Raw genomic sequence first — 24,154 nt, 5'->3', positions numbered from 1 at the left:
ATAAAAAATAGCTCACAAACAGTGTGACATTACCAAACTAGCGAAAAATTTGGATGGGTTAGTTTTATGTTGAAGTGGCTTGATATTGTTCTGTGCTCTGCCTTCAGCAGAAAGTCCTACTCATCACTTCAATTTGAAAGAAATGTCCTTAACAATAGAAAAACGATGTGTGAATTAGTCATTAGAAATTAGCGACGTAGAAATGTAAATGTAAGGTTGTATATGTACATTTAAAACTTTTTTAAAAAAAAATCTTATTCAATTTTGTTCCATTTCTAATTTAACTTGATTTCATGAATTTATCTATCAATACTGTCTTTACGGTTTAACTTTAGCTGTGATAATATGTCAGTCTGTGAATATAATGTGGACTTTTCTTCGAAGTTTATAATATCTATGAGTAAATACACAATGAAAAGAATAATAATTTGATCACCAAGTTATTATTTTATAATTTATCAGCAGAAAAAGTTGTGCGCACACTGATTTTATTATTACTTTTCATCTCTTCTTTTTCAAAACTTCGATAAATTCTTAATTTTTATCAGAAAAAACCAATGACCGCACACACAACATTATCAATGGAACTTAAGTAAAGATTATAAATTCATGTTAGTACATTTTAAGGTGAAAAATCTGTAACCACAACATTGTTTTTTCTCAACTTTGCCACACAAGATGAGGTTTTACAAAACACTTTTAGGAAATATGTATATTTATCCTGACTTGCCCACGCTTTTAAATTCAATAATGAATGGGCTCATCTGAACAGCTTTCCACACATCCTTCACAAGATGCACAAGATGGTTGAGCTTTACTATGATTTAAGTATGTAAAGTTTTACAAGCTGGAATGAAGCTCACATTCCTTGGGTGGCCGACCTCCGGATCCCCACAAATACACGCATGAATTCCTCTGCCGACCGCTAGAGAGAGGCGTCAATTCGTGACAAAAATCAGGGCTAAAAGCTCAAGTTTGGGCCATGCTTCAATTGAGCTTCCCGCCTTCAGACGATGAAGCTGAAGGCTTGTTAGCGATCTGCTCCGACTCCGATCATGGGTACGTCAGCCATTACACTATAGATGGATTATTGCAGTAAGCTGTTTCTACGGCATTGGCTTTTGTCTCGATTCATTTGGCTATCGGTGTAGGAAGTTTGGGAGCAGGCAATGATTGGATTCTTCCCCTTAGTTGAAAGTTGGTAATAACTTCATTCGGCACCAATGGGTATGATGATGTTGAGAGACTTTAGCGTGTGTGCTTAGTTCAATCTTATTGCAATAACAGCAGTTTTAGCTGTTATCGTTTTAGAGGGTTTAGGGTTTTGGGAGTGTATTCCACTAGAATTTTGGTGAGGAAAAGAAGAAGGCAGCTACAAGGAAGGATGAGGTATGTCTTACTTGATTACATTTTGGCACGTATTCTGGACCTCGAAATATTTGGGGTACTGTCGAATCTAGTTGGCTTTGTAGCAGGATGAAACCATGAGTTTGCAGTTATGATTGAATTGCAGTATATGCAGAAAACTCAAGTTGCGTACGCAAAAGATCATGCCATAGACGAAAGAAATGCTGAAAACATATTCCCATACGTTGATTCTTTCGGAACCCCGAAGAGAATACAGTGTTCTAACAACACGAACATCTTCGCATCAAGCACAAAATCGACATATAACTCGCACTCAGAAGTCGTTAGAAGGGTTCCTAAAACAAACATAAATTTTGAAGTTTGACGTTCATCAGTGAACATCAGCCATCGTAGATAATTTTGGGATTGAGAGAGCCTCAGCCATCACCGAATTCTGAATCTGAAGCCTTCAGGAGATAACGAACAAAGACCTTACTACGGAAGGTCCATTGGCTTTCTATACTTCTCTGTGTGAATATTTTACCACTCTTCGCTGCATTGCAACGCAAATCTACACAACCTCCGTCGAACACCGAATGCTGTGCACGTTGGCCATTCCTAGAGAAAATTACAAGGCCAACATCTGATCGGGGAAACCCTGCATCAGATTAACAAAAGTCCTAAAAAAATGATCCAGTGGAACCAAAATACGATTTCAGAAAGAATAAGATACATCTCGCTTAACCATAGCTTAGGCCTTTGTTCGGTAGTTATACAGCTTCCCCACCACATGAAGACAGGTCACAAACCCAATGAAGCAGAGACTCATTACAAGAACAACAGTTGGGGTGATCTTCAATCCAGGAGCGTCGTCAGTATAGAACCGCAACATGTTGCTGTTCCCACTTCTGTATGAGCCACTTCCACTGCCACTACCGGTCGACGTGGTCCGCCTCCTCCTCAGGCCCGAACCGCCTGTACCCTTCGGAGGCGCTCCCGCAGAGGCTGATCTGGGCAGTGCAGCACCTGCGGCGCTGCCTCTGGCCGAAGACGCCGTCGTTGACGCCTGGCTCTGCGAACCCTTCGTCATAGTAGATCCCTTCTCCTCACCCGCGAGAAATACCCTCGAAACAGAATCCGCACCAACCCTGAAACTCAACGATTCAATACAATATCAGAATCTCAAATCGACAATGCGCTCCGACACAACATTCAACAAATACAGAACCTCCAAAGCTTCAAAACACCCCATACCAGCTTCACAAACTTGGACCTCTCAAACTCTAACAAATGCCACCCAACTCCGTCAATGTCTTTGCAAAACACACCAGAACAAGCGCAGAAAAACCAAGGGCGACTGCAGGGGAAACATACACAAACAGATCGAGTGTTAAAGTAAGAGATCGATTCGGAAGCGCATGAGAAGACGAGCTTTGATCAAGATTGAGCAATACGTAGACCGAGATGGTGTGAAGGTTTGAAGGGCGGGTAAAGGCCACCGATCCACGCTCATGGATTCTCTTCTGTGATGTCACAGCGCTGGTGCCCGCGTCCTCGTAGCCAATGGGAACAGATGTCTCCTCTCTTGCGATTGGTGGGGGACCTATTCGCGCGAACTGGTGCACCACTTATCGCCGCAACCAATAGGAAAGCTGGCATGTAGTCAACACCCAGCTAGACCAATTCCATAACTAATGAAATAAAAAATGATAAAAAGTAAAAGTATATTATGAAAAGTGGGACAGTGTGAATAAATACGAAGTTTCAGTGTGCAATTGGAAATATGAATCGAGATTAAAGTATGTATGTACACACACACACACACATATATATATATATATATATATATATTTATTCAAAGAGAGAGAGATTTAAGATTCTAATTTCTCATGGTGGGGTAGTTTTAGAAACCCATAAATTATATATGCATATATGTATGTATCCATTTTCTTTTCCTTTAGCCTTTTCTGAAAAACCAAGTGCATCATGTTGTAAATCTTCGTTGAAATTATACTTGAACTATTTCCAAATGGAAATCGATATTTTTCTATTGTTGAAGAGAAATTTTTACGCCACATGTTTCTTTTGGATGTTCTTAGTACTTCAAATATCAAACACAAAATAATAACAATACACGCATATACACATACGTACAAGCAAAAATACTTTGTTCCAAAAATTACGTACACCTTTTTTGAAAAAGTAGTTCGGAGACTGGCAAGATGCAACGCGCGGTTCTACCCGTCCTCCTCGACGACGGAAGAAGAGAAATCCATGAATCCCACCCCAAAGTCGATGCTCATGGACCCTTCCGATGCACAGTTTCCCCTTGAACCCTTCATAATCTTGACTACAAACGCGACCACCCTTCACCCATTTTCAGCAAAAGCGTGTTTGCCTGCTAAGCTTCGGAATGAGGGTTTCACCAAAGTAGCCAGTCGGCGTCGACGGAAGACCTCACTACGTCGCCTTCCACTTCGGATGTTGGCAAAACCCACAAAATAATTCTTGGAATTTGTGAAGGTAGAGAGAGCTCTACTCAGTTCTTCACGACTAGAATTGTTGAAACATCAAGAGCACTTGAAACCACGGAATGCCTGGTTTCAAAACTCCCCTACGACTTGATGTTTATTTAATAAGAATTCCCCGATTAGAATACTGTAATTATGATACTGTCCATGTCATTGGGACTTATAACAAGTAAAGTTTGACAGAAAATATAATGCAATGAGAGCAATTTTCATACATCGCCGCCTGGCCCGTTCCTTGGATTACTTCGCAATCAAGCCACAATGAGACCTCGTTTAAGATCTCGTTAAGGACGTGGTTGAGGATCTTAACGGGAACCCTAACCTCACGACGGACGGCCGATCGGAATTATTTTTTGCCCGTTCACAGTTCGTCATTGTTCCTGGTTTTCGATAGATCAGCTCATCGGAGCCCAATTTCTTCTGTCCAGCATCAGCTCTAGATTACTGTCTTCGTTGAAATGGATTTTTCCAACTTTCAAGCACCGGGGATGTACCCGTATCACGCCTCTTCCTCTTCCAAACAAGCGGAGAAGAGCTATGTGGACCACCCCATTATGGGGCCTCACAACAGCAGCTTCACGCTCATGCCCGAAGCTCCTTCCAAGCATACCAAGTGCGTACTCAATCGCCACTCTCACGAAGCTATCTTTGATCAGTCTCCAGTTGGGTTTTGAGAGTTTCTGAGGCTTGAAGTTGCTGTATTGGTTTTTTTTTTTTTTTTTTTTTTTTTGCATGTGTTGCTGAGTGTTGTGCATTTGTGATTGGGATTGATCGGTAGGTATCCATATGTAACTGGTACATCGGTTTTGGGAGTCAAGTACAAAGATGGTGTTCTTCTGGCTTCCGACACAGCAGGTGGGTTCTAGGTTTTGGACGAACGATTTTTTTGTTTTTGTTTTTGTTTTTATTTTTTTAATCTTTTATTCATTTACTTACTCATTGTTATTTTTTTCATCAAAAATTAGGACAATTCTAGTTTGCCGAGATTTGTAGATTCTGCTTTCGTGGTGTACTGGGGCGTGCTGAATTGTGTATATCGGGGAATTCTAACTTTGTCGTCGATTTGTAGCATCATATGGTTCAACTGTGAGGTACAAAAGTGTGCAGCGCTTGAAAGCTGTAGGCAAGACCACTGCTCTCGGTGCCAGTGGCGAAATAAGCGATTTTCAAGCAATTAATGAGTTGCTGGACCAACTCATGTAAGTTCTTTCTGAGGTGAAATGTATCGATTACGACCAGGTTGTTCAGGTCTCTCAGTTGGCCCGCTAGGGTATAACTCAGTGTTTGGTTGGACATGTTTCGATGTCCCTGTACATCGTGTGTCGAATCTATGCTTACTGTTTAGAGTCGGTAAATGTTATGGGCTATTAAATCTTACCTTTTTGGAATTGAGTATTGGGATGATGTGCATTTCAGTACCAACGATTACATGTGGGACGACGGTAACAACCTTGGACCGGTGGAGATCCACAATTATCTAAACCGCCTCATGTATGGACGCCGCAACAAATTTGATCCTCTTTGGAATAGCCTTGTCCTTGGTGGAGTTAAAAACGGGCAACAGTATTTGGGTGTTGTATGTACCTTACTACCTCTGAGATATGTCAAATTTCCACCGTTATCTATGTTCTTTGCTATTCGTCAACCGTCGCGGGTTTTGGCTTGTTTTCCTCGTGTTTGGCCTATGTGCATATGCTTCTTGCAAGATTAGGGGGACGTGCGGTTGGATTTTTAGCCCACGTCCATGATTATGTCTTCTGCACCTAACTACAGCAGATCCCTAATGAACATGGTTGCGTAGTTGCGGTCATGACGATCTATTTCAAAGGAATCGGAAGTTGCTGATTTGATCTTACAGAATACAGTCGGGACAGTTCCTGAAGTTAGTTATTATGCTGAAATGCAAAGAATCTACTACATCTATTTCAGTGGTTTAGAGAAAGCCCTACAACATGTTCGCTTCTACTTTCTGTGTCCACTTTTAACCATTAAACTCATGCCTATGTCCTACATATGTCGTTTCCATACCATGTATTGATTTTTCATTCCTTAGATTGGTGTACTGTCTGTAATTACCGATTATGTTGGGTAACTAGTTAAGGCATCTGTCTTCGACGAGGTTTTCTTCCCAGTTGAACTCTATGTTGAACATGTTTTAACATTTCGTTTATTATGCTTGAATGTTGACCAGGTTACAATGATTGGTGTTCATTATGTGGATGATCACGTGGCCACTGGGTTTGGTAACCATCTCGCCCGGCCTATCTTTCGAGATGAGTGGAGAGCAGATATGACTCATGAAGAAGCCGTTGCACTCCTGGAGAAGTGCATGCTCGTCTTGTTCTATCGGGACCGATCTGCTATCAACAAATTCCAGGTTCGTGCCTCCCATTCTCTACCCATTTTTGTGTTCCGAAATCCACTTCGAAAATTCTCCTGATTTGATGCCACCATGTATTTAGTATGTAAAATTTTGGTATGCGATTGCAGATTGCAAACGTGACAGAGGCGGGAGTCCACATATCTGAGCCCTATGCACTGCAGACCAACTGGAGTTACAAGGCATTTGAGAACCCTACAGCAGGGGCTGTGGGGTCTTGGTAGATTAAATGTGCACTCCCTAGTTTTCAGTGCGTTGTTCATTCTGTGAAAATGCTGTCATTCTGATCGACCAGGGATATACGGTCGTCCTATGAATAGATCACCTGCCCTTGCTGGTATAAATTTTCCAGCTCATTGTCCCTACAGCTTTTGTGAGAAGATTATGAGTCCACGTTCTATAGTTTGTTGATTGATATTGTCCACATGCACATCTCATGACGTACGCTAAAGATGCCATAGATAACGCAGACGAGATATGCATTTGATACTTTGAAACACTCAGGATGTATATTTAAGCAAGCCACATTGTAACATTCCGTATTTTCCGCAACATAGTACATGATAGTAGGGTATCACAAAGCTGAGGAACTCTATTTTTGAAGCGCAAAAATTTGAAAAATGCAGTTGTTGCCGAGGAAGGGACAGTGCGACTTGTGATTCTTGACAATTACTGGTTGGTTGACGGGAGATTATCTGCATGAATTTAGGCAGTTATTGTATTCCTGCAATTCTTTTGCTAGAAAATACACATCAACTATATAGAAATTTTCATAGTCACAAGCTTAAAATTTTAAGAGGTATTACAGCCATGAAGGTTGTGTAGCTGTCGTCCTTCACTCCTGAACTAAAGAATGATGGTGAGAAAGACTGATTTTATGCAATAGCACGACTAAGATATATTTATAATCGACAGTTTTTCTGATGGGTAGTGACAATTCATGTCAACTTTGAAATCTCAGAGTAGCAAACAGGTCACTTGAAGAAGATCGAAGAAGTTTGAGCTGCGTCAACTCCTTGCCGGAGAGTAGCGATTACTTCAGCAGGATCCTTAGCCCCAAAGACAGCGCTCCCTGCTACAATACAATTAGCTCCAGCCTCTGCTGCCTGCTTGATGGTAGCTGGAGCCAAGCCACCATCCACCTGGAAAATTCCAATAAAGGTGCAAACTCAGCAACACTCTTCGAACTCGGCTCACATGAAGCTTAGAAAATCGAATTCTGCTCATGATCCTTCGCCTCTATAGATAGATATATATATCACCATTTAACCGCGAACTACAAAATCCAATCTGGCTAAACAAGAGGACGCAAACATTTGGCATTCATAATGCGTTTTCTACATGAATTGTATGTTGGTCAAGTACCTCAATATCAAGGAGCGGAAACTTCCGTCGCAAAGCATTCACCTGTTCAGAAACCAAGATTGTGCCGCCATTTTAAGTTGTGAAAACAATAAGTGCGGACATACACGATCGATCTTGATAGCTTTATTTAATTGCAGTTTAATTGGGACTAATTAAGCTCAATAATGGTAAATTATCTTCTGCCAAATTCCATGATAAACCAACTGATCTGCAAAATCCGTACTACGAACTCTGGGCTATTTAAAATTGCTTGAAGACGGGACTTGACAGCAGTTTCAGTACCTTCGGCATCGTCTCAGGCATAAAGCTCTGGCCCCCAAAGCCAGGTTCAACTGTCATGACAAGCACCATGTCCACTGGTTCTTGACTCTCAACCTGCATGTATTGAACTTTCTTCTGAACAAGGGCCTAATCCCAGGAAATAAAATATATACATACAGGGCTGGCATCCAAAAGCTTTCTTCGAAGATGAACGTTTGATAGTTAGGTTCACAAACAAATTAGAAGGTAACTCGTAGAACAAACAATATTGTCTTCTTTTTCAACTTGGCATACCAGAGGAAAAACTTCTTCAACAGGAGTTCCAGGCCTCAAAGCAACTCCCGCGCGCATACCACCAGCCTTGATTTTGTGGATTAGTTCCTGCCAGTTGTCTAATTCAAATAACTTGAGTTAGATATTAGAGGTATTACACAAGAAACGATCTCGTATGATAAAAAGTGTAGCGAATCTATAGCAGCTACAACAAGGGAATATTTCATTGAAGAGTTCAATTTGTCTGTATATAAGAAAAACTTTAGCTGTTAAGATTATAACTTTGCCCCTTAAACATTAACAGAGGACTTGATCCAAGAAAGCAGCGAAGGAGACTGAAAATATATTTACTTCATATTCAACACTTGCAATTTTGAAATTTTGTCGAACTTCAATCCTTCATCAATTGAGGTGAATCACTAACCTTTTGCAACTTCAACATGAAAAGTGAAGCCTGAAGCGCCGGCCTTCACAAATTCATCCACGTAGTCCATTGGGTTGGTGACCATCAAATGACAGTCCATGTACATTCTGCAAAAAGATTAAAAATGAGATTCTTGACAACGGCCAATGCCAAAGTCCAGACCTTAGAAGAACCAAAGGAAAGACAGAGTGCATCAAGGGTTACTCACTTGGTATGCTTTCTCAAGGACTTGATGACCGGAGCGCCAATCGTCAAATTGGGAACAAAGTGCCTGCGCATCAATGGACAGGACCCATGCTGATGAAGAAAAGTTGAAGGATCTCAAATTAGATTTGGGTCTTTCTTGATTTCAGTCCCAGAACAAGAACGATGAGCCAGTGAAATACGATTGTTTACAAAACTGTGAGATACCAATAACCTGAACCGATGTATTAAGGCATCTGCAGCCAAAAAGCTGATTCTGATTCCTTACCCATCCTGCACAAAACCCCGCATGCAGCAAATGAGCGACATCTCTTAGCAAAATCGCACAGCTAAATTATTCCTGTATCCAAATCTTATCACGAGAATTTGTACAAAAGAACCATTCGAAACAGGTGCAGCATTATCTTAAGCTTAACCTAGATCGTATATACATTATAAAAATTACCAAATGCCGGTTCCTTATCTCGCACCTACAACAGTCCAGAGGGATTCGTTGACACCAATTTTGTAAAGATTAACGTTGGCCTAATTATGAAGAATCCTGTTGTAACTTGCTACCCTCTGTGGCAAAACAAGCTTATGATACAGGTTGTGAATCTCTGCTTTCCGAATGAAGAGCATACTACACGATAAAGTGGACCAACAATAAACTGCTTGACATACACTCCGTCAAACACAAATTAACCGCGTAGTTGGCGAAAATTGCGAGCAAAACACTAGGAGTCAGATTGCAATGAAGTGCAAATCTGAAACGAGAAGGAATGGGGAAGAGAAGAAATCCATTATGTAACTCAAACGAATTTCGCTCAAAAATATAAGGGGATGACTCTTCTGCCATTGTTACTGAATTCAATATTGGTATCTAAACGCAAAGCTATCAACAATTTAGCGAACTCACCATAACATCCATGTGAAGCCAGTCGGCTCCACACTCCTCAATGAACTTGGCTTCTGACGCCAGATTGGAAAAGTCGGAGGAGAGCATGGAGGGAGCAATTTTTGCTCTCGGCACCTTTACCTCTAGATTCTGAGCCATCCTGTCCTCTTCACCTGCAATCGATGCAGACAACTCAATGGCAAAGTCTCTCAATAGCACCAAAACTCGAAATTCTCGAATGGGTTATGCTACACTAGTGCAGGGGCCTCTGCGGGATTTGCCCAGCGGGGTTAATAGTCCAGAATTCACGGTTTTGATTTGCCGCAACCCCTCTTGCTAGTGGCGCGGAGTTGTGAGAGTCGCTTCCAACCTAGGCATCATGACGCCTTTCTCCTGCACATTCATCCAGATGGTGCAGCAGCCTTTGGGGCAGAACATTCATACAACGCGGTCTTCGGTGGGGCCTCACTCGCAGAACCTCAAAGAAAACGCAGGCAGCAACAGGAGATACATGTTTTTACCCTCGATGGCCCTCCGCTTTACGTGGAAAGACGTCGAATATGGGGACCTTTTGTTTCATTGGATTGTTGAACTTCCGACGGGCAACTCATTCTCCAAAACGGGGATGTGATGTTTTGTATCAGTAGTGATAGAGAACGCGAGCATCAAGTTATCACTAAACTACAGAACTTGATTAAGCGAATATTGACCATGGTAAATATCCTGACCTACAACCTTCAACTTCTAACTGCTACTGGACTTTTTGCTGAGCTTACTAAGTGCAAAGCGAGCCAACGGAGGCTTCTCGATTTCAGCCTCTGGCATTCTCACTTTCGCCCCCTTCAATATGTTTTTGCATTTATTGGAGTGCAGTTATGATTTGTTCATTTGGGTGCTGCTGACCCTAAAACCTAAGTTGGACTCCGAAGATATCACCTTACTCATAGCTAGCAGAAAGGACAAGATTCGACTGACCTAACGGTAGGATGATGACGAAGGGCGTGTCGTGTCTTTCCGAAGCATTCGTGGGTTGTCGTTATTCTGCGTCACTGGCTCCTGCTTAAAATGAGAGATGCTCTCCAGAAAATTGGAAAATTAATTGCGATCGAGTAGAGCTTATCTTTTCTGATTCTGCAGTGAGGTTGAGTATCATTTCCCACCAAGAATTGTTCGTTCTTATCAATTTGGAAGAGCTGGGCAGGCATCATGAGGGGCGTTCATTCTTTTGCTTACCATAATGTGCCTTAAAGTGCTTTCGAATTAGCCTTGCATTTCTCTGGAGATGGTTTTGAAAACAACTATTGGTTTGGTTTGTTATCCTAACTGGAGCTATCGAAAGGATTAGTAGTTATACGTTGAAGTGCAGAGTTTCCCTCGTAGTTCTTACCCTGACGTGGAGAATCGAATCAACATAGGATACCCGTTGCACACGAAGCAATTTGCAATGTTGCATTGCGTCTAAATCAAACGTTTCATGTCAAGTTCCTGAGTTCATACTCGCACTGTATCATTTAGCCACAATGAGTCCGTGGGCGAGGTTTATATTTGTTGCTGTTGCCACTCTCTATATGATCTTCTCGTCCATACCCATGCCTGCTCCTGGCACAATGCAGAAGAGACTCCTGATCTGTTTTCATTTATTTTATTGTTACGTCCTTTCCATTTGCGTGGTGGCGAGTTGGGGATGGTGAGAATCCTCGGATAGATATTACTGGTTTGGTTGATTGACATGAATCACCAATAGTAATCAGCGGCAGTGAACCACCTGAGAGACTCTTGTGAGTGTTCTCGGATTAACTCTGCAAGCCCACGAAGTCTCTGAGATCCTGACACTCAGATGTGAACCCTAAATCACATGCCTACAGCCTGAAGGCTATTCTTCTGCCCCTGAACATATGATCTACTATGATTCAGAAATCTTCTTTGGGTTCTTCGAGTAAAGGAACAAAATCAAATAAAATTCCAAGAGTCAGGATGGGTAATTCAACTTCATGCTCTTCTTGCATTCTTCAAACCTACATGTAAATTACCGAAACAAAACCTACAAAACGATATCCAGAGAGAGTGCTGACAGTCTTCGCATTTCCTCAGAGAAAGGTTGCGTCTCTCCAGGCAGAGCCGCCATGTTCACACAAGTGCGGAGATTGACAGTTGCATGGCAGTTGATGTTCACTAAGCATTTCTGGATTCTCCCTCTTCAGATTGTCCTCGCGCTCTATGCGTTACTAAGCGCTGTTGGCATTGCTTAGACAGCACATCAGGTTGTCACATGCCAGCTCTTGCTGATCAATACCCGTCCAATAAGTTTATAGAAAATTAATTAGGGTAGAGGCAGAGAGACTAAGCATGAACGAATGAAGACGACATCGGAAGCTCTGCGCCATGTGCATATTCTCAAGCTCCAAACCTGAGACGAGAAAAGTCCGGTCAATACAGCAAAGAAAACTAGCTGGCCACGGAAGAAAGAATTTGCCACCGCAAGCACAGTTTATCTGTTTAGGACAGCTCCTGTGCTGCTCTCGACTGCAACGTTCGCTAATTCCGCGATTGCGAAAATTCCTCTTAGCCGGACAGATGCTTACAGCCTGTGAAATGCTCAATATGCTGCAGAGTCCTTTGAACAGCTTCTCAGAGTTCATCTCCAACGAAATTCAGATGAAGGTGCGTCATCTTACTAACCCTATGCTATTTGTGAATATGTCAGGATGCTCATGCTTGTCAACATTGTGTCTTGAAGTCCATTCTTAGACTTGCTAAACCGGCGACTCATTGTTTGAATTTTTGATTACATGTGGCTTTCAGTTGCCTATGAATCGATTATGGAAGTGTCTGCAAGATGAGGAATTAACAATGGATGCAGTGGGGCTATTGCCCAAATTCTCAAGTGGAAATGCCTTCGCTAAAAGAATCAAGCACGCAACTTCAACTGGAACCCAGATGTTGTACCTTACGCACTCGCACACGTGAACTCGTCGGTAGAATGGTGAGATATTTCAAAGGTACCTCATATCTTGCATCCTGAGAGAGATTCTTGTGGCGTCTCACGTGGTACAAGCTTTCAAATTCATACTGAAGTTTTCTGTAATGGAAAACGTTTAAGTTCTCAGTAACTTCTGAACATATTTGGGTTCCCATTTCTGAGGCATTTTGTCAGCAGAGAGAACCAGTTCATGTCAGATCCAATTTTTGACGATTATTGTTTTCAATTTGCTCCAGTGTAGTTGTTATGGAGGCTCCATCATCCTGCCAGGTAAAAGTAGCGGGAAGCATTGCGTCAGGAGCATAATCAGCATGGTTTTAAAGTTGCGAAAATCGAATAGGAGATTCTCTTTGGCAGCGGCACGCACCAGCTGATGTTCGCGGTAGTTTTTGGCCTGCGCAGAGAAGAAACAGTCGATGCTTTTTGTTCATGGAGACCAAATTGAAGCTGGTGAGATAGAGGCATCAACGTGAATGGTGGTTAAAAGCAACGTATTCAGCTTGCGGGAGCTTTGTACCAGGGTGGGAGTATCTACCTGTTTGGTAACCCTTTCAGTGCTGTGGATGCGCACACAGGAACTTATCTTTCTATGTACACACCCGAATTCTCGCTTATGCTCGGCAATGCTTGGAGATGTTGCTGCCTTTGATTTGCTGTTAGATAATATAGACCTCCAGAACCTTGAGATTGTAGGTGCTAATTCGTTGCACGTAACTATAGATGAGTCAAAGGATCACAATCTCAAGATTGTGGAGACAATCTACATAACAGGATTTCGGTAAGTTTTGAGTTGTAGTTTGGAAGAACCTTTTTCGTTTTAGTTAGTTAGCTGTTTGCCGAGTATGTAAGAAAGTGGAAGGCTCAGCATCATTTTTTTATTAGCAAGATAAGATATCCAGAACTTTCTTTTAGGTTCTTCTATTTGACCCCCACTGAAAGCATACTCAATTGGGTTCGTAGTCATGCAGTACTGAGATCGGTAAAGAAATTATACATCATCCATTCTCTTCAGAGGATTCTGAACTCTCATTTCCCCCAACATTCACACGAACTCTGGCCAGTTTGTCTACATATCAGCACTAGCTATCTGGCTCACATCGGGTGAAGTCGAACTCTAAAGATCACCCACATGGTCAATTTCATGTCTAAGCCTTCCGCAAAAGCAACAACCAAGTGTGTGAGGCAGTAGTTGCACATTGTGTTCACAATCTCTGCTTTTTAATTGCTTCTTCCAGTTTCATGCATGACGAACTAATCCATGGTTGCAGAATTTGCTCGCATTCATAATTGTGGCCCGTATTATTTGAAGTAGCTTGTTTAGTATTATTTTTGTTGCTGTTGATTGTTCGTCTTTGATGGTTGTTCGTGTCTACATGAGATTCAACCTCTGAAGCTTGTCATACGTAGCATAAATTTCACTTCTGTGTTTAGACCCAACCTCACATCAGTGTTTCCAAAGCTAGGAACAAGTTTGTACAGCTCGTGATTTGCATGTTTTCCTACATCAACCCTTACTTCCGAAGGTAGTCCATGAGCGAGTTAACCACAAACTTCAAGCCTGAGCATAGGAGGCAACGATTTTGTGACCACTCCGAGATGTATTACCAGGTGTGACATGTAATCAGACCGAGTACTGCAGATGCATGTGATGAACTATTTTTTCTACTGTCCAGATGAAAAGTATTGTAACGATTGCTGCCTTATCAAGGCATGCAGCTAATTGGGCTAAGCATGCAGGGAAAATTCCTCTTGAATCCATATCTGTTTCGTCTTCAAATATCTAAAGCTCTTGCTCTGATGAACATCTTGAATATTTTCGCGTTTGCTTGTAATCTCTCGGAACGTGGTCAATGTCGTACTCTCGTTTTGAGTTTACATTTCAAGCATGTTTCTCTCCAACCTTCCAGAGTTTCAATCGTGAACTCCGATTGAGGTTGGATGTCTCCTATACGACCTTTCTGCAACAGTGGAGGTTCAAAGTCACGTCACGCATGTCGATAGATCACAAGCTCATATAAACTTAGTTCAAAACCTAGAATTTTCCGAGCATCTTGGTGTCCTCTATGGCTCTCAAATACCAAAAAATCCATCTCAATTACACCACTGGATTATGTTTGCGCCATTTTAGGGTTTCAAAAAAGGTTCACGCCAGCCGCCGAAGACTCTCCACCGATGTCTTTTCGTCACATTTAAATATGAATATCCTCGATGTGGTGATAAGATAATTGACTTGCATTACTCTCAGGTTTAGTTCACCGCTCGCTGTAAACACACATCTGCACATTTTAAACAAGATGCCTCTATGAAAACACCACTAATTAAACTACTGGTACAAAATGTAAAAAGCTAAACGATTGACTGTACTGTAGACGGTGAGATTGGGAGTCGAGTAATTTGTGCCGATGATAGGAGGGTAAGTACAATTACTTAGAAAAATATTGATGGGTATTCTACCCAAGTGCGGTATCGAGTGTGGGAATAAAATGCATCTTAAAATTACAACTCAACAAGAATTGCGTGAGCTGGAACACCGGCAAAGCCGGAAACATCCAAGAGAGGAGACTCAATTCCTTTCGGCTCCGGAGCTATCCATTCCACGTGTTCGGTGCCGCAGCATCTGCCAAGTGTTTGGACACACGTCGAAAGGTAGGTTCGGCGACAGACGTCACGATTCTTGTTTCGCTCGCCACGCATCTTCTGCTCCTTCAGCTGCAATAACATCACGACAAGTAGCGAATTATCAGCAGCAGTGAAAAAGTCACCGTTCCGTGACGAAATCGCGCGATCAACTGGAGACGATTTTGACAATGAAGCCATAGCAAACAATTTGAGAAAGGGGTTCTAGCAAAATCGATGACTGTGTTTGTGATCAGCGCGCATCCGGCGACATAATGTGAATGAAGCGAAGAAAATCGATTGGAATGCACCTGAAAGATTCCAATTCTACGTCCTGAACCACGACATGGCACTGGCGCGGTTAACGTCTACTCGTCGAGTTCTCTCGCGTCACTGATGTCCTCGTCTCATCTTCGAAGTAAAAAAAACAAAACAGTTCATACCAACCCTCCATAGCTACAACCTCTCTGTTGCGTGTGTCACTGACCACGTGCCTGAAAAATTGTAACTGAAGGTTCCATTCATAGATCTTTCAAGACTTTCTCATAAATGTTCAATTCCGTGGTCGTTTGCATCAACGCGAGTTTCAGAACCCAACATTTCAAGAACATAGTGCACTTCCATCGTCTTCACGGGTATTGCATCAGGGCTGTGAGTGTGGGCTTCGGTTTCCATTTCGAAGCACTGAGATTTGCTCGAAGTTGCCGGCCATGGCGCCAGGCTTCTTGAATTATGTTGGACACACAATCTTTCGCTTTGGAGGGGGTGGAGATGGCAATGGTAAAAGTGGGGCAACCGAGGATGACGAGCCTCTCCGCTTAGGCCACAGTGGAGAGCCATTATACACCACGTTGGGCGGCCACCCTGTTTCCGACGACAATAATAGGTATTCATTCCCCTCGATCAGTCACGACATATGGCAAGCTCGGGTGTAGAGGTTTATGGAGAGATTTATCAAGTTTTTTACTGACAATTTGCTGTTGGCATTGTGTCTCAGTGTCACAGTTGGTGAGAGCGGAACCCTGACGTTTGAAGATCTGCATTTGTTCGAAAAGAATGCGCATTTCAACCGCGAGCGCATTCCTGAGCGTGTGGTGCATGCTAAGGGAGCTGGTGCTCACGGTTACTTTGAAGTGACACAGTACGTAATCAATCAGTCAAATCCATACTGAATCCTGTCAAGCGTATTGTGGATTGGCAAAGAAGTGGGGGTTGTTTTGAGGAAACCAGAGATGCTGACGAATTGTTTGTTACTGTTTTGTCTCCAGCGACGTGACTGATCTTTGCAAGGCGAAACTCTTTGATGAAGTGGGTAAGAAGACGCCCGTGTTTGCTCGATTTTCCACCGTGACTGGTGAGAGTGGGTTTCCGGATACTGCCAGGGATCCTCGTGGGTTCGCTCTCAAGTTTTACACCGAGGAAGGTAACTGGGACATGGTGGGAAACAACACGCCGGTCTTCTTCGTCCGCGACGCCTTGAAGTTTCCCGACCTCATCCACTCCCAGAAGCGTAACCCGCAGACTCACATGAAGGATCCCAATGCATTCTGGGACTTTCTGAGCCTGGTTCCTGAATCTTTGCACCAGGTTAGACCTCTCCAATCTGACTCATCCTTCCTCAGCTCCATTGCTCAAGGTCACGAGTTTCATTCTTGCCTCAATTCGATCGAATCTGAACGTCTTGAGTTCTGCTTCCATAGGTTTTAATTACTTTCTCGCCGAGGGGGGTTCCCGACGGCCATCGCCACATGCACGGCTATGGCTCTCATACATACAAGTGGATAAACAAGGAAGGAAAAGCTCACTGGGTCAAGTTTCATTTCATTAGCGATCAAGGCATCAAGAATCTCACTCACGAGCGCGCTGTTGAGCTTGCGGGGATCAATCCAGACTACTCCACAGAGGATCTGTTCCAGAACATTCAGAAGGGTAATGGCCCATCGTGGACATTCAAAGTGCAAGTCATGCCTCTTGAGGATGCTGCGTCGTACCGATACGACCCGTTTGATTTGACGAAGGTGTGTAGTAAAACATTTTAGTGGCGTTTTTGTGTACAATAACTGCGAGTTCTTGAGAATTTTCGACGGTGTCGCGAGATGTCTGCGTGTCGAATTTGACAAGCAGTTAGTATGTTGGCGCAGGTTTGGCCTCACAAGGATTACCCACTGCGCGAAGTAGGGAAGTTGAAGCTTGATAGAAATCCAACCAACCACTTCGCTGAGGTCGAGCAATCATCTTTCTCGCCTGCACATATGGTTCCTGGAATTGAAGCATCACCAGACCGCGTTCTCCAGGCTCGTCTTTTCGCTTACGATGATGCTGGTCGCTATCGCCTGGGCTCAAATCACTTGCAAGTATGACCTCTTCTGAGTCTATCACTCAAAGACTGAACAAAGATTGTTCACATATATTTGCCGTTAGTCTTTTGCCCATCTTTGTAGTAGTTCCATGCCTACTATCCCTGCGTTGACAATAGCGTGCATTTAGAAATTTACAGTTGTTTCCAGCCACAGTTTTGGTTGTGACTGAGATTCGTTGCCTCTGCGGCTGACAGATTCCGATCAACCAGTGCCCATTTGCGAGAGTGCAAAACTATTCTCGTGATGGGCTAATGACTGTTACTGAGAACGGTGGCAGCAAGCCGAACTATTACCCCAACTCATTTCCAGATTTGCCGCGGCCCGATGCTTCTCAGCCTGACGTGCATCCTTACAAGTAGGTCCTCAAGCCATTTCAGGGTTTGCATTGATAAAATTGGAGATTCTTTTCTGCTACTGTTTAGGTTCGTCTTGACAGTTAAAAAAAAATTGTTCGCTTTGTGCTCACGGAATCATCTCTCCATGTGCAGGCATGAAGGAGGAATTGTTTCAAGAACCCCACCCCGAAAGTGGTCGATGCAGGATGATTATGAGCAACCTCGGGCTCTTTGGCAGACCATGTCTAAGGAAGATCAGGGGCAGACTGCCAAAAACATCGCTGGCCACATACAAGGGGCTCAAGAGTTTATCATTCAGCGCCAAATGGGTATATTTAAGCGCTGTGACCCTAGCCTTGCTCAAAAAGTGGAAGAAATGCTGGAAATGAAGAGAAAATCTCAAGACCCTTACACCATGGTAGCGTGATTTTTAGTAAAATTCCACTGTAAAGTGTAGCTTTTCCTACCAGAGGCGATTTTTATAGCTCCTCCTCCATGACAACTGCAACAGTTTTGTCGGAATTTCTTCAAATTTGTATAGAAACAAAGTTTGCTCAGCAACCTTCTGCGTCATGGATGATGTGCATAGTACTTCTGTTAGGTCGGGATCTCAACCAATTCTAAAGCTTTTTAGTTTTAATCAAACTTCCTGATACAATCTCTGCGTTGGGCTTTGTCCTTATCGTCATGAACGTCGTTTGTTTCACTGATTCGTTATTTTTGCAAGTTTCGTTGTTGGATCATGAACGTTTGATCGATGATGGATTTGCTGACATTGTTGGCAGATCTTCTGCACGGCATTACTGGGCAACACATAAAATTCACCCTTAACAGTAGAACCGTGGATATGGTTACTTTATCATGTTCTTATGATAATGTCAATCTTGAACCTTATTTTGTCGTGTGCAGTCCGAGAAGTTGACATGTCCTTTGCACTTCGTAAACTTGCGTGGCATATCATTGGTTAACAGTGTATATGAACTCGTGAGCAGCGTTACTGTCACGACGAGGACCTTGCCTGATTTACAGTGATTGGTTTATCTTGTAAAGTACTAATATTTCTGATTCTAGTTTAAGGTTTTGGATCGTTTTCAAATTTCATCGACTCGAATATTTCACACAAATTTTTGTTCTGATTCCCGTGATAACCCTCACATGGGTGTATGGATTCACAAGTCTTGTGTTTGCTAGCATTCTTCATCTCTTGGTTAGATTACTGCTTTCTCAAATGTTTAACTATGCAAAGCGAATGAGCTTTTGCAATCTAATACGCTTCTTCATTTAATTAGAGCTGAAAACTTCAAATACCTTCAACAGAAGGGGAACTAAGAGTAAAGGATGAGGTTCCAGTTTTTACATAGCATGGAAGAAGGAACAGCGACCCGTTCTCTGAAGGCAGATGAGTGCACTCATGCTTATGCCGCGTTGCTAATCGTGCTACGATTGCATTATCTGGAGAGCTATTGACTAGTTCAAAATGCGTGAAACTACTGACAGTGATGCTGCAAATGCTCGTGATTAATGGACAAAGACGGGTGCACCTTTAAGCTTTAGATTACAACATTTTGTCCTTAGAGATATGTTCTAGCAGCACTAACGTTTCCGTAACTCATGTTGACCCACCCGTTGGCCCATGGCAAGGAGTGACATTCTTGAAAACTTAAAGCGCCCAATTCATCTACTGAGTTCCTCGAGGTAGAAGAGAGAAGACTTGTGAGTTTCAAAAGTGTTGGAAGGAGTTGGATATATCACTGGAGTTCTTGAGATTCGGGCACATTCTGGTTAGCAGGTCCAGTCAAAAAATATTCTGATATTTTTGTGCATTTTTTCTCTGTAGTATTACAGGTTTGCAAAAATATGCGCCACGAAGTTCTGAACTCGTGGCTGAGAAGGTGAATTTATGAATTCTTAAAACAGTACTTTAGAGGAAAATGTTGAGCGCAGGGTCGACCTTGGGATGAAGGAAATGCTCGCGAACGTAAATTATCAGAATCTAAGGTTTATTAATCATGGGCGAACAACCATTTCGGATGCACTTCGGATACAAAGAAGTGATTCGGAAGCTGCTCCTGTTGGCGAGCTCCGCACTTTTTCTGCGAGCTTCCGTTGAAGCAACCAGTTTATCGAATTTTCTGATAGGAATGGGAAGCTATGACATCACTGGACCAGCGGCCGACGTTAATATGATGGGGTATGGAAATACCGGCCAGAGTGCAGCGGGGATTCATTTCAGACTTCGCGCACGCGTGTTCATTGTGGCAGAGGCTTCCAATATAACTGACGGGAAGAGAGTGGTGTTCGTCAACCTCGATGCCTGCATGGCATCCATGGTCGTCACTCTGCGTGTTCTTTCTCGACTCAAACAGAGGTTTACTCACCCTCGTTCTGACTCGTCAATGTTTACCAAAAAACACCCACGTTAGGAAATGCTACAGATATGCTTCAGAAAGCAGAACTCAAAGTTTTTCTCTTCTTTTGTACTACATGTTCGGTTTCTCTGAAGGTAGGGACAGAAGACAAATGCAAAGCCATCCCATACTATATTCTGAAATATTATAAACTTGTCCACGTATATTTGGCTCTGCTGATCAGATATGGTGACTTGTACACTGCGAAGAATGTTGCAATCAGCGGCACGCACACGCATTCGGGGCCAGGGGGTTACTTGCAATATGTGCTCTACCTTGTGACCTCACTTGGTTTTGTGCGCCAGTCATTTGAAGCGCTGGCTAATGGCATTGAGCTGGCCATCGTTGAAGCTCACGAGAATCTTCGGCCTGGCTCTATTTTTCTCAACGGAGGTACAAAATTCAAACTTCGATAAGTCATCCTTCTTCACTGCAATTTTTAACTCACAATCGAGAAACATTAGTAGCCATCAACTCTCAGTATCATCTGTAATGGTCATCTGCAGGGGAGGTTTTAGGAGCGAACATCAATCGCAGTCCAAGTGCGTATCTCAACAATCCCATTGAAGAGCGTTTACGATACAAGTACGACGTGGACAAGGAGATGTCCTTGCTGAAGTTCGTAGACTCTGAGCGGGGACCTGTGGGTTCCTTCAGTTGGTTTCCTGTCCACGGAACCTCTATGAACAGAACGAACCAGCTGATAAGTGGGGACAATAAAGGTGCAGCTGCGCGGTTCATGGAAGACTGGTTTCAGAGAAGAAAACTGAATGCAACACATGAAGACGCAGGTTGGGTCGACTTTGTGCAGCATCGTGGGGCTGCAACTCGTCGTTCCAGCACCTATGGTATGTATGCCTGAATCTGCTCCCATCTTGAAATTTTTCTGTACTAGTTGACAGTGTAAACTTGAAATTCTGCATTGACAGGAAATGCCCGCAACGGATCCGGAAGAACAGGCCATGAGGCTGGCGAAAATGGACCTTTAAGAAGGCATCCCAGTGGTAGGCTTTCCAGCAACACGCAGAAAGTGAGAAGTAAATTTTCCCGCTCAATGAGTTCCTCCTTCGTGTCAGCGTTCTGTCAAAGCAACGTCGGTGACACCACCCCAAATACATTGGGACAATTTTGTCTTGATTCTGGACTTCCATGTGAATTCTACACCAGCACATGTAACGGAAAGAGTCAACAGTGTGTAGGCCGAGGTCCTGCGTGAGTTTTTCACTCCTCTCTTGCAGCATTACTTCGATGAAAATCAAAATATGCCGCCCATTAAATTAACTAGGATGGAGCGAGCAGAAGAGTATTGCACGGTACACATAGATTTCAGATGAGCGGTCCACTATGTTCAGGTACCCTCGTGATCACTTTGAGAGCACAAGGATGATTGGGGAGAAGCAGGCTGAAGCTGCAACCAAATTTTTTCAAGAAGCTCAGGTACAAGTACATGGAAAAATCTCTTTCAAACAAACCTTCGTCAACTTTTCACGCCTTTCAGTAGGTCTACCGTCTGGAGAAATCGTTTCAACGTGCCCAGCTGCGGTTGGATTTGGCTTCGCTGCTGGTACTTCAGATGGACCTGGAGCTTTCGATTTCACCCAAGGTGATAAGCAGGTACATCACATCTATTCTTACAGGAAAAGAGTAACCTATATACCAAGTTGTCTGATCTTTCTGATATTTCTACCCAATGATGCGCAGAATGCTGAATTCGTGGTAATCTTTTGTGCCGGTTTCACATTTCGAAAACCTTATAGTCGTAGTCGATTGCTGAGGTTCTTCGTAACCTGCAGGGAAATCTTTTTTGGAGACTGGTAGGTGGAGCATTGCACCGACCTAGCCAGGAACAGATCAACTGTCAGAAACCAAAGCCCATACTTATTGACACGGGCGAGATATCTACACCTTACGCTTGGACGGTATGTGTATTTTATTTTCTGTTCACAGTTTTCAGGAACCTTTGAATTTCCACTTCTTTTTGAATTCGAACTAATTCCATTTAATTAAGGGGAATAGTCCACATGTTACCCTCCCTGTAGCGAGAAGAATAGGGATCTTTCGCCAACCTAATGCCTTGTCAGATGATCGAAGCAGACGAAGAGTGGTTGATTTTTTCTTCAACGTTGAATCTTGTTTCTGCAGCCATCCGTGCTTCCAATCCAGATACTTCAAATTGGGCAGTTCATCGTCCTGTCGGTTCCTGGAGGTAGTAAACTGTAACCATCCCTTCTATTATCTCCAACACAAAAAAAAAAAAAAAAAAAAAAAAAAAAAGAGACTAGCACTAAATTGAGATGTAATAGGGAGCCTGAGTGCGACTATGAATGCTCGACTTCACATTTCTTAACTGAAAAACCCCACTCGTTCTGCCCAGAAATGACAACAATGGCAGGTCGGCGACTTCGAAATGCGGTGAAGGAGACTCTTATTGAAAAAGGAAGTGGGCAATTCAACTCTGAAACCCATGTTGTCATTGCCGGTCTAGCGGGCGACTATTCTCAGTACATTACAACCTATGAGGAATACCAAGTTCAAAGATACGAGGTCAGTTCCATACTATTAACTCTCTTGGAGCATTTGCTCACATTCTCAAGACTATCCGCAATAACGCCAACCTTCCTTCAAACGTCGACATCGACGTCGGAGATTTCCATGACCTCTAAGTGTACCTCACACAGTATTGTTTGGTTTTTGGATTCAGGGCGCTTCCACCTTGTTTGGTCCTCACACACTCCAGGCCTACATACAGGAGTTCAAGAAGCTGGCCGGAGCTCTTGCGCTAGAAACAGAACCCGCACCTGCACCCCTTCCGCCAAATCTGCTTGATCTACAGCACGAATTCCTTCCAGGCGTTGAGGCAGATCGAACACCCCCTGGAATCACCTTCGGTGACCTCAAACAAGACGTGCAGCCCAATTCTTCATATCGGACAGGTGACACCGTGTCAGTCTCGTTCTACACCGGGAATCCACGGAACGATCTATTCACGGAGGGCAGTTATGCTTTGGTTGAGATGATTGATGGAGCTAGTGGGTGGCAACCCATGTATGACGACGACGACTGGAGCTTGAAGTTTCGGTGGAGCAGGTCTTCCCCGATGAGCATCATCAGTATTGCTGAACTTGATTGGACTATTCCCAAGACTGCCCCACGAGGTGTCTACAGAATGCGTCATTTCGGTGCACACAAGTCCTTCCTTGGACCGATCCAGCGCTTCACGGGGACGTCTAGCGGATTCCTCGTCGCAGGTTAGAGAGTCTCCTGGATGCATCGCAGGCTCTGCAATGCTTCATGGAAATGCTTCCGACAACCTGATTGATACCTTCGCTAATACACTGGTTTATATCCTCGACAGTACTCTGGCTGATACCCTTTTCGAATCGTTGTAGGTATCCGCATTTCCCCGATAAGCAACTTCTTCGATTATGCAAACTTTTAACAGACTTAGTTGTGTTTGGCTTGCTTTAGTGGAAGAGAAATCAACGTTTTGCATTGATTTACATTTTTTTGTGTATTTATGGTTGGCCGGTTGGTTTGTTTTTGCATCCAATACTAATTATATATATATATATATATATATATACTTAACACTACATGCCCAGTTGATATTGCTACACCCCACATGACTTAAATTGACCAAAAAGCACACTTTTACACTTAGGACGCATTTTGCCATGCCAATATTTAACCCCAATATTGATCCAGAAATAGAATAAACCAAAAAATAAGTTTTGTTCTGGGCACCAAATAAAACAAGAAATAAAATTTTGAGCAAATATTTTAATTTTTTTTA

At 43.0% G+C, this 24,154-nt stretch overlaps 6 protein-coding genes across 20 annotated transcripts; 4 read left to right on the top strand and 2 right to left on the bottom strand.

Annotated features, from left to right (window-relative positions):
- Nucleotides 1-1,717: 1,717 nt before the first annotated feature.
- Nucleotides 1,718-2,780, bottom strand: LOC112295087 (uncharacterized). 2 transcript variants are annotated; one of them, XM_024546256.3, is made up of 2 exons: nucleotides 2,676-2,780; nucleotides 1,718-2,495 (listed from the first exon to the last, which is right to left on the bottom strand). In XM_024546256.3, exons 1-2 carry the CDS (start codon nucleotides 2,717-2,719, stop codon nucleotides 2,099-2,101), a joined length of 441 nt encoding a protein of 146 aa, XP_024402024.1. In that variant the 5' UTR covers nucleotides 2,720-2,780; the 3' UTR covers nucleotides 1,718-2,098. The 2 variants fall into 2 exon arrangements, with proteins under 2 accessions (XP_024402024.1, XP_024402025.1); XM_024546257.3 differs by having other exon boundaries at nucleotides 2,722-2,780.
- Nucleotides 2,781-4,239: 1,459 nt separating this feature from the next.
- LOC112295084 (proteasome subunit beta type-4) lies at nucleotides 4,240-6,623 on the top strand. Its single transcript, XM_024546247.3, has 6 exons — nucleotides 4,240-4,491; nucleotides 4,657-4,733; nucleotides 4,948-5,077; nucleotides 5,295-5,454; nucleotides 6,070-6,255; nucleotides 6,369-6,623. Exons 1-6 carry the CDS (start codon nucleotides 4,337-4,339, stop codon nucleotides 6,480-6,482), a joined length of 822 nt encoding a protein of 273 aa, XP_024402015.1. The 5' UTR covers nucleotides 4,240-4,336; the 3' UTR covers nucleotides 6,483-6,623.
- Nucleotides 6,624-7,015: 392 nt separating this feature from the next.
- Nucleotides 7,016-9,936, bottom strand: LOC112295085 (ribulose-phosphate 3-epimerase, cytoplasmic isoform). Its single transcript, XM_024546248.3, has 8 exons — nucleotides 9,684-9,936; nucleotides 9,054-9,058; nucleotides 8,790-8,852; nucleotides 8,582-8,688; nucleotides 8,179-8,276; nucleotides 7,906-7,998; nucleotides 7,624-7,665; nucleotides 7,016-7,400 (listed from the first exon to the last, which is right to left on the bottom strand). Exons 1-8 carry the CDS (start codon nucleotides 9,819-9,821, stop codon nucleotides 7,233-7,235), a joined length of 714 nt encoding a protein of 237 aa, XP_024402016.1. The 5' UTR covers nucleotides 9,822-9,936; the 3' UTR covers nucleotides 7,016-7,232.
- A 143-nt stretch (nucleotides 9,937-10,079) lies between these two features.
- On the top strand, nucleotides 10,080-13,850 carry LOC112295086 (uncharacterized). 14 transcript variants are annotated; one of them, XM_024546255.3, is made up of 4 exons: nucleotides 10,080-10,376; nucleotides 12,273-12,323; nucleotides 12,523-12,645; nucleotides 12,879-13,850. In XM_024546255.3, exons 1-4 carry the CDS (start codon nucleotides 10,293-10,295, stop codon nucleotides 13,014-13,016), a joined length of 396 nt encoding a protein of 131 aa, XP_024402023.1. In that variant the 5' UTR covers nucleotides 10,080-10,292; the 3' UTR covers nucleotides 13,017-13,850. The 14 variants fall into 14 exon arrangements, with proteins under 14 accessions (XP_024402023.1, XP_073396704.1, XP_073396697.1 ...); XM_073540603.2 differs by having other exon boundaries at nucleotides 12,465-12,661; XM_073540596.2 differs by having other exon boundaries at nucleotides 10,080-12,323; nucleotides 13,045-13,850.
- A 1,996-nt stretch (nucleotides 13,851-15,846) lies between these two features.
- Nucleotides 15,847-18,611, top strand: LOC112295083 (uncharacterized). The gene is made up of 7 exons (XM_024546246.3): nucleotides 15,847-16,144; nucleotides 16,256-16,399; nucleotides 16,527-16,845; nucleotides 16,959-17,276; nucleotides 17,400-17,612; nucleotides 17,813-17,973; nucleotides 18,107-18,611. The coding sequence occupies exons 1-7, from the start codon at nucleotides 15,969-15,971 to the stop codon at nucleotides 18,378-18,380; spliced, it is 1,605 nt and encodes a 534-aa protein (XP_024402014.1). The 5' UTR covers nucleotides 15,847-15,968; the 3' UTR covers nucleotides 18,381-18,611.
- A 1,006-nt stretch (nucleotides 18,612-19,617) lies between these two features.
- Nucleotides 19,618-23,861, top strand: LOC112295081 (neutral ceramidase 2). Its single transcript, XM_024546244.3, has 9 exons — nucleotides 19,618-20,321; nucleotides 20,546-20,754; nucleotides 20,868-21,209; nucleotides 21,291-21,573; nucleotides 21,714-21,975; nucleotides 22,155-22,280; nucleotides 22,504-22,567; nucleotides 22,736-22,905; nucleotides 23,063-23,861. Exons 1-9 carry the CDS (start codon nucleotides 19,963-19,965, stop codon nucleotides 23,612-23,614), a joined length of 2,367 nt encoding a protein of 788 aa, XP_024402012.1. The 5' UTR covers nucleotides 19,618-19,962; the 3' UTR covers nucleotides 23,615-23,861.
- Nucleotides 23,862-24,154: the final 293 nt, after the last annotated feature.

This window comes from Physcomitrium patens, chromosome 18, assembly GCF_059467195.1.
Source record: "Physcomitrium patens ecotype Gransden chromosome 18, ASM5946719v1, whole genome shotgun sequence".
NCBI classification, from domain to species: domain Eukaryota; kingdom Viridiplantae; phylum Streptophyta; class Bryopsida; order Funariales; family Funariaceae; genus Physcomitrium; species Physcomitrium patens.
The sequence above is the reverse complement of the archived record's forward strand: the minus strand, read 5'-3'. Positions and strand labels throughout refer to the sequence as shown.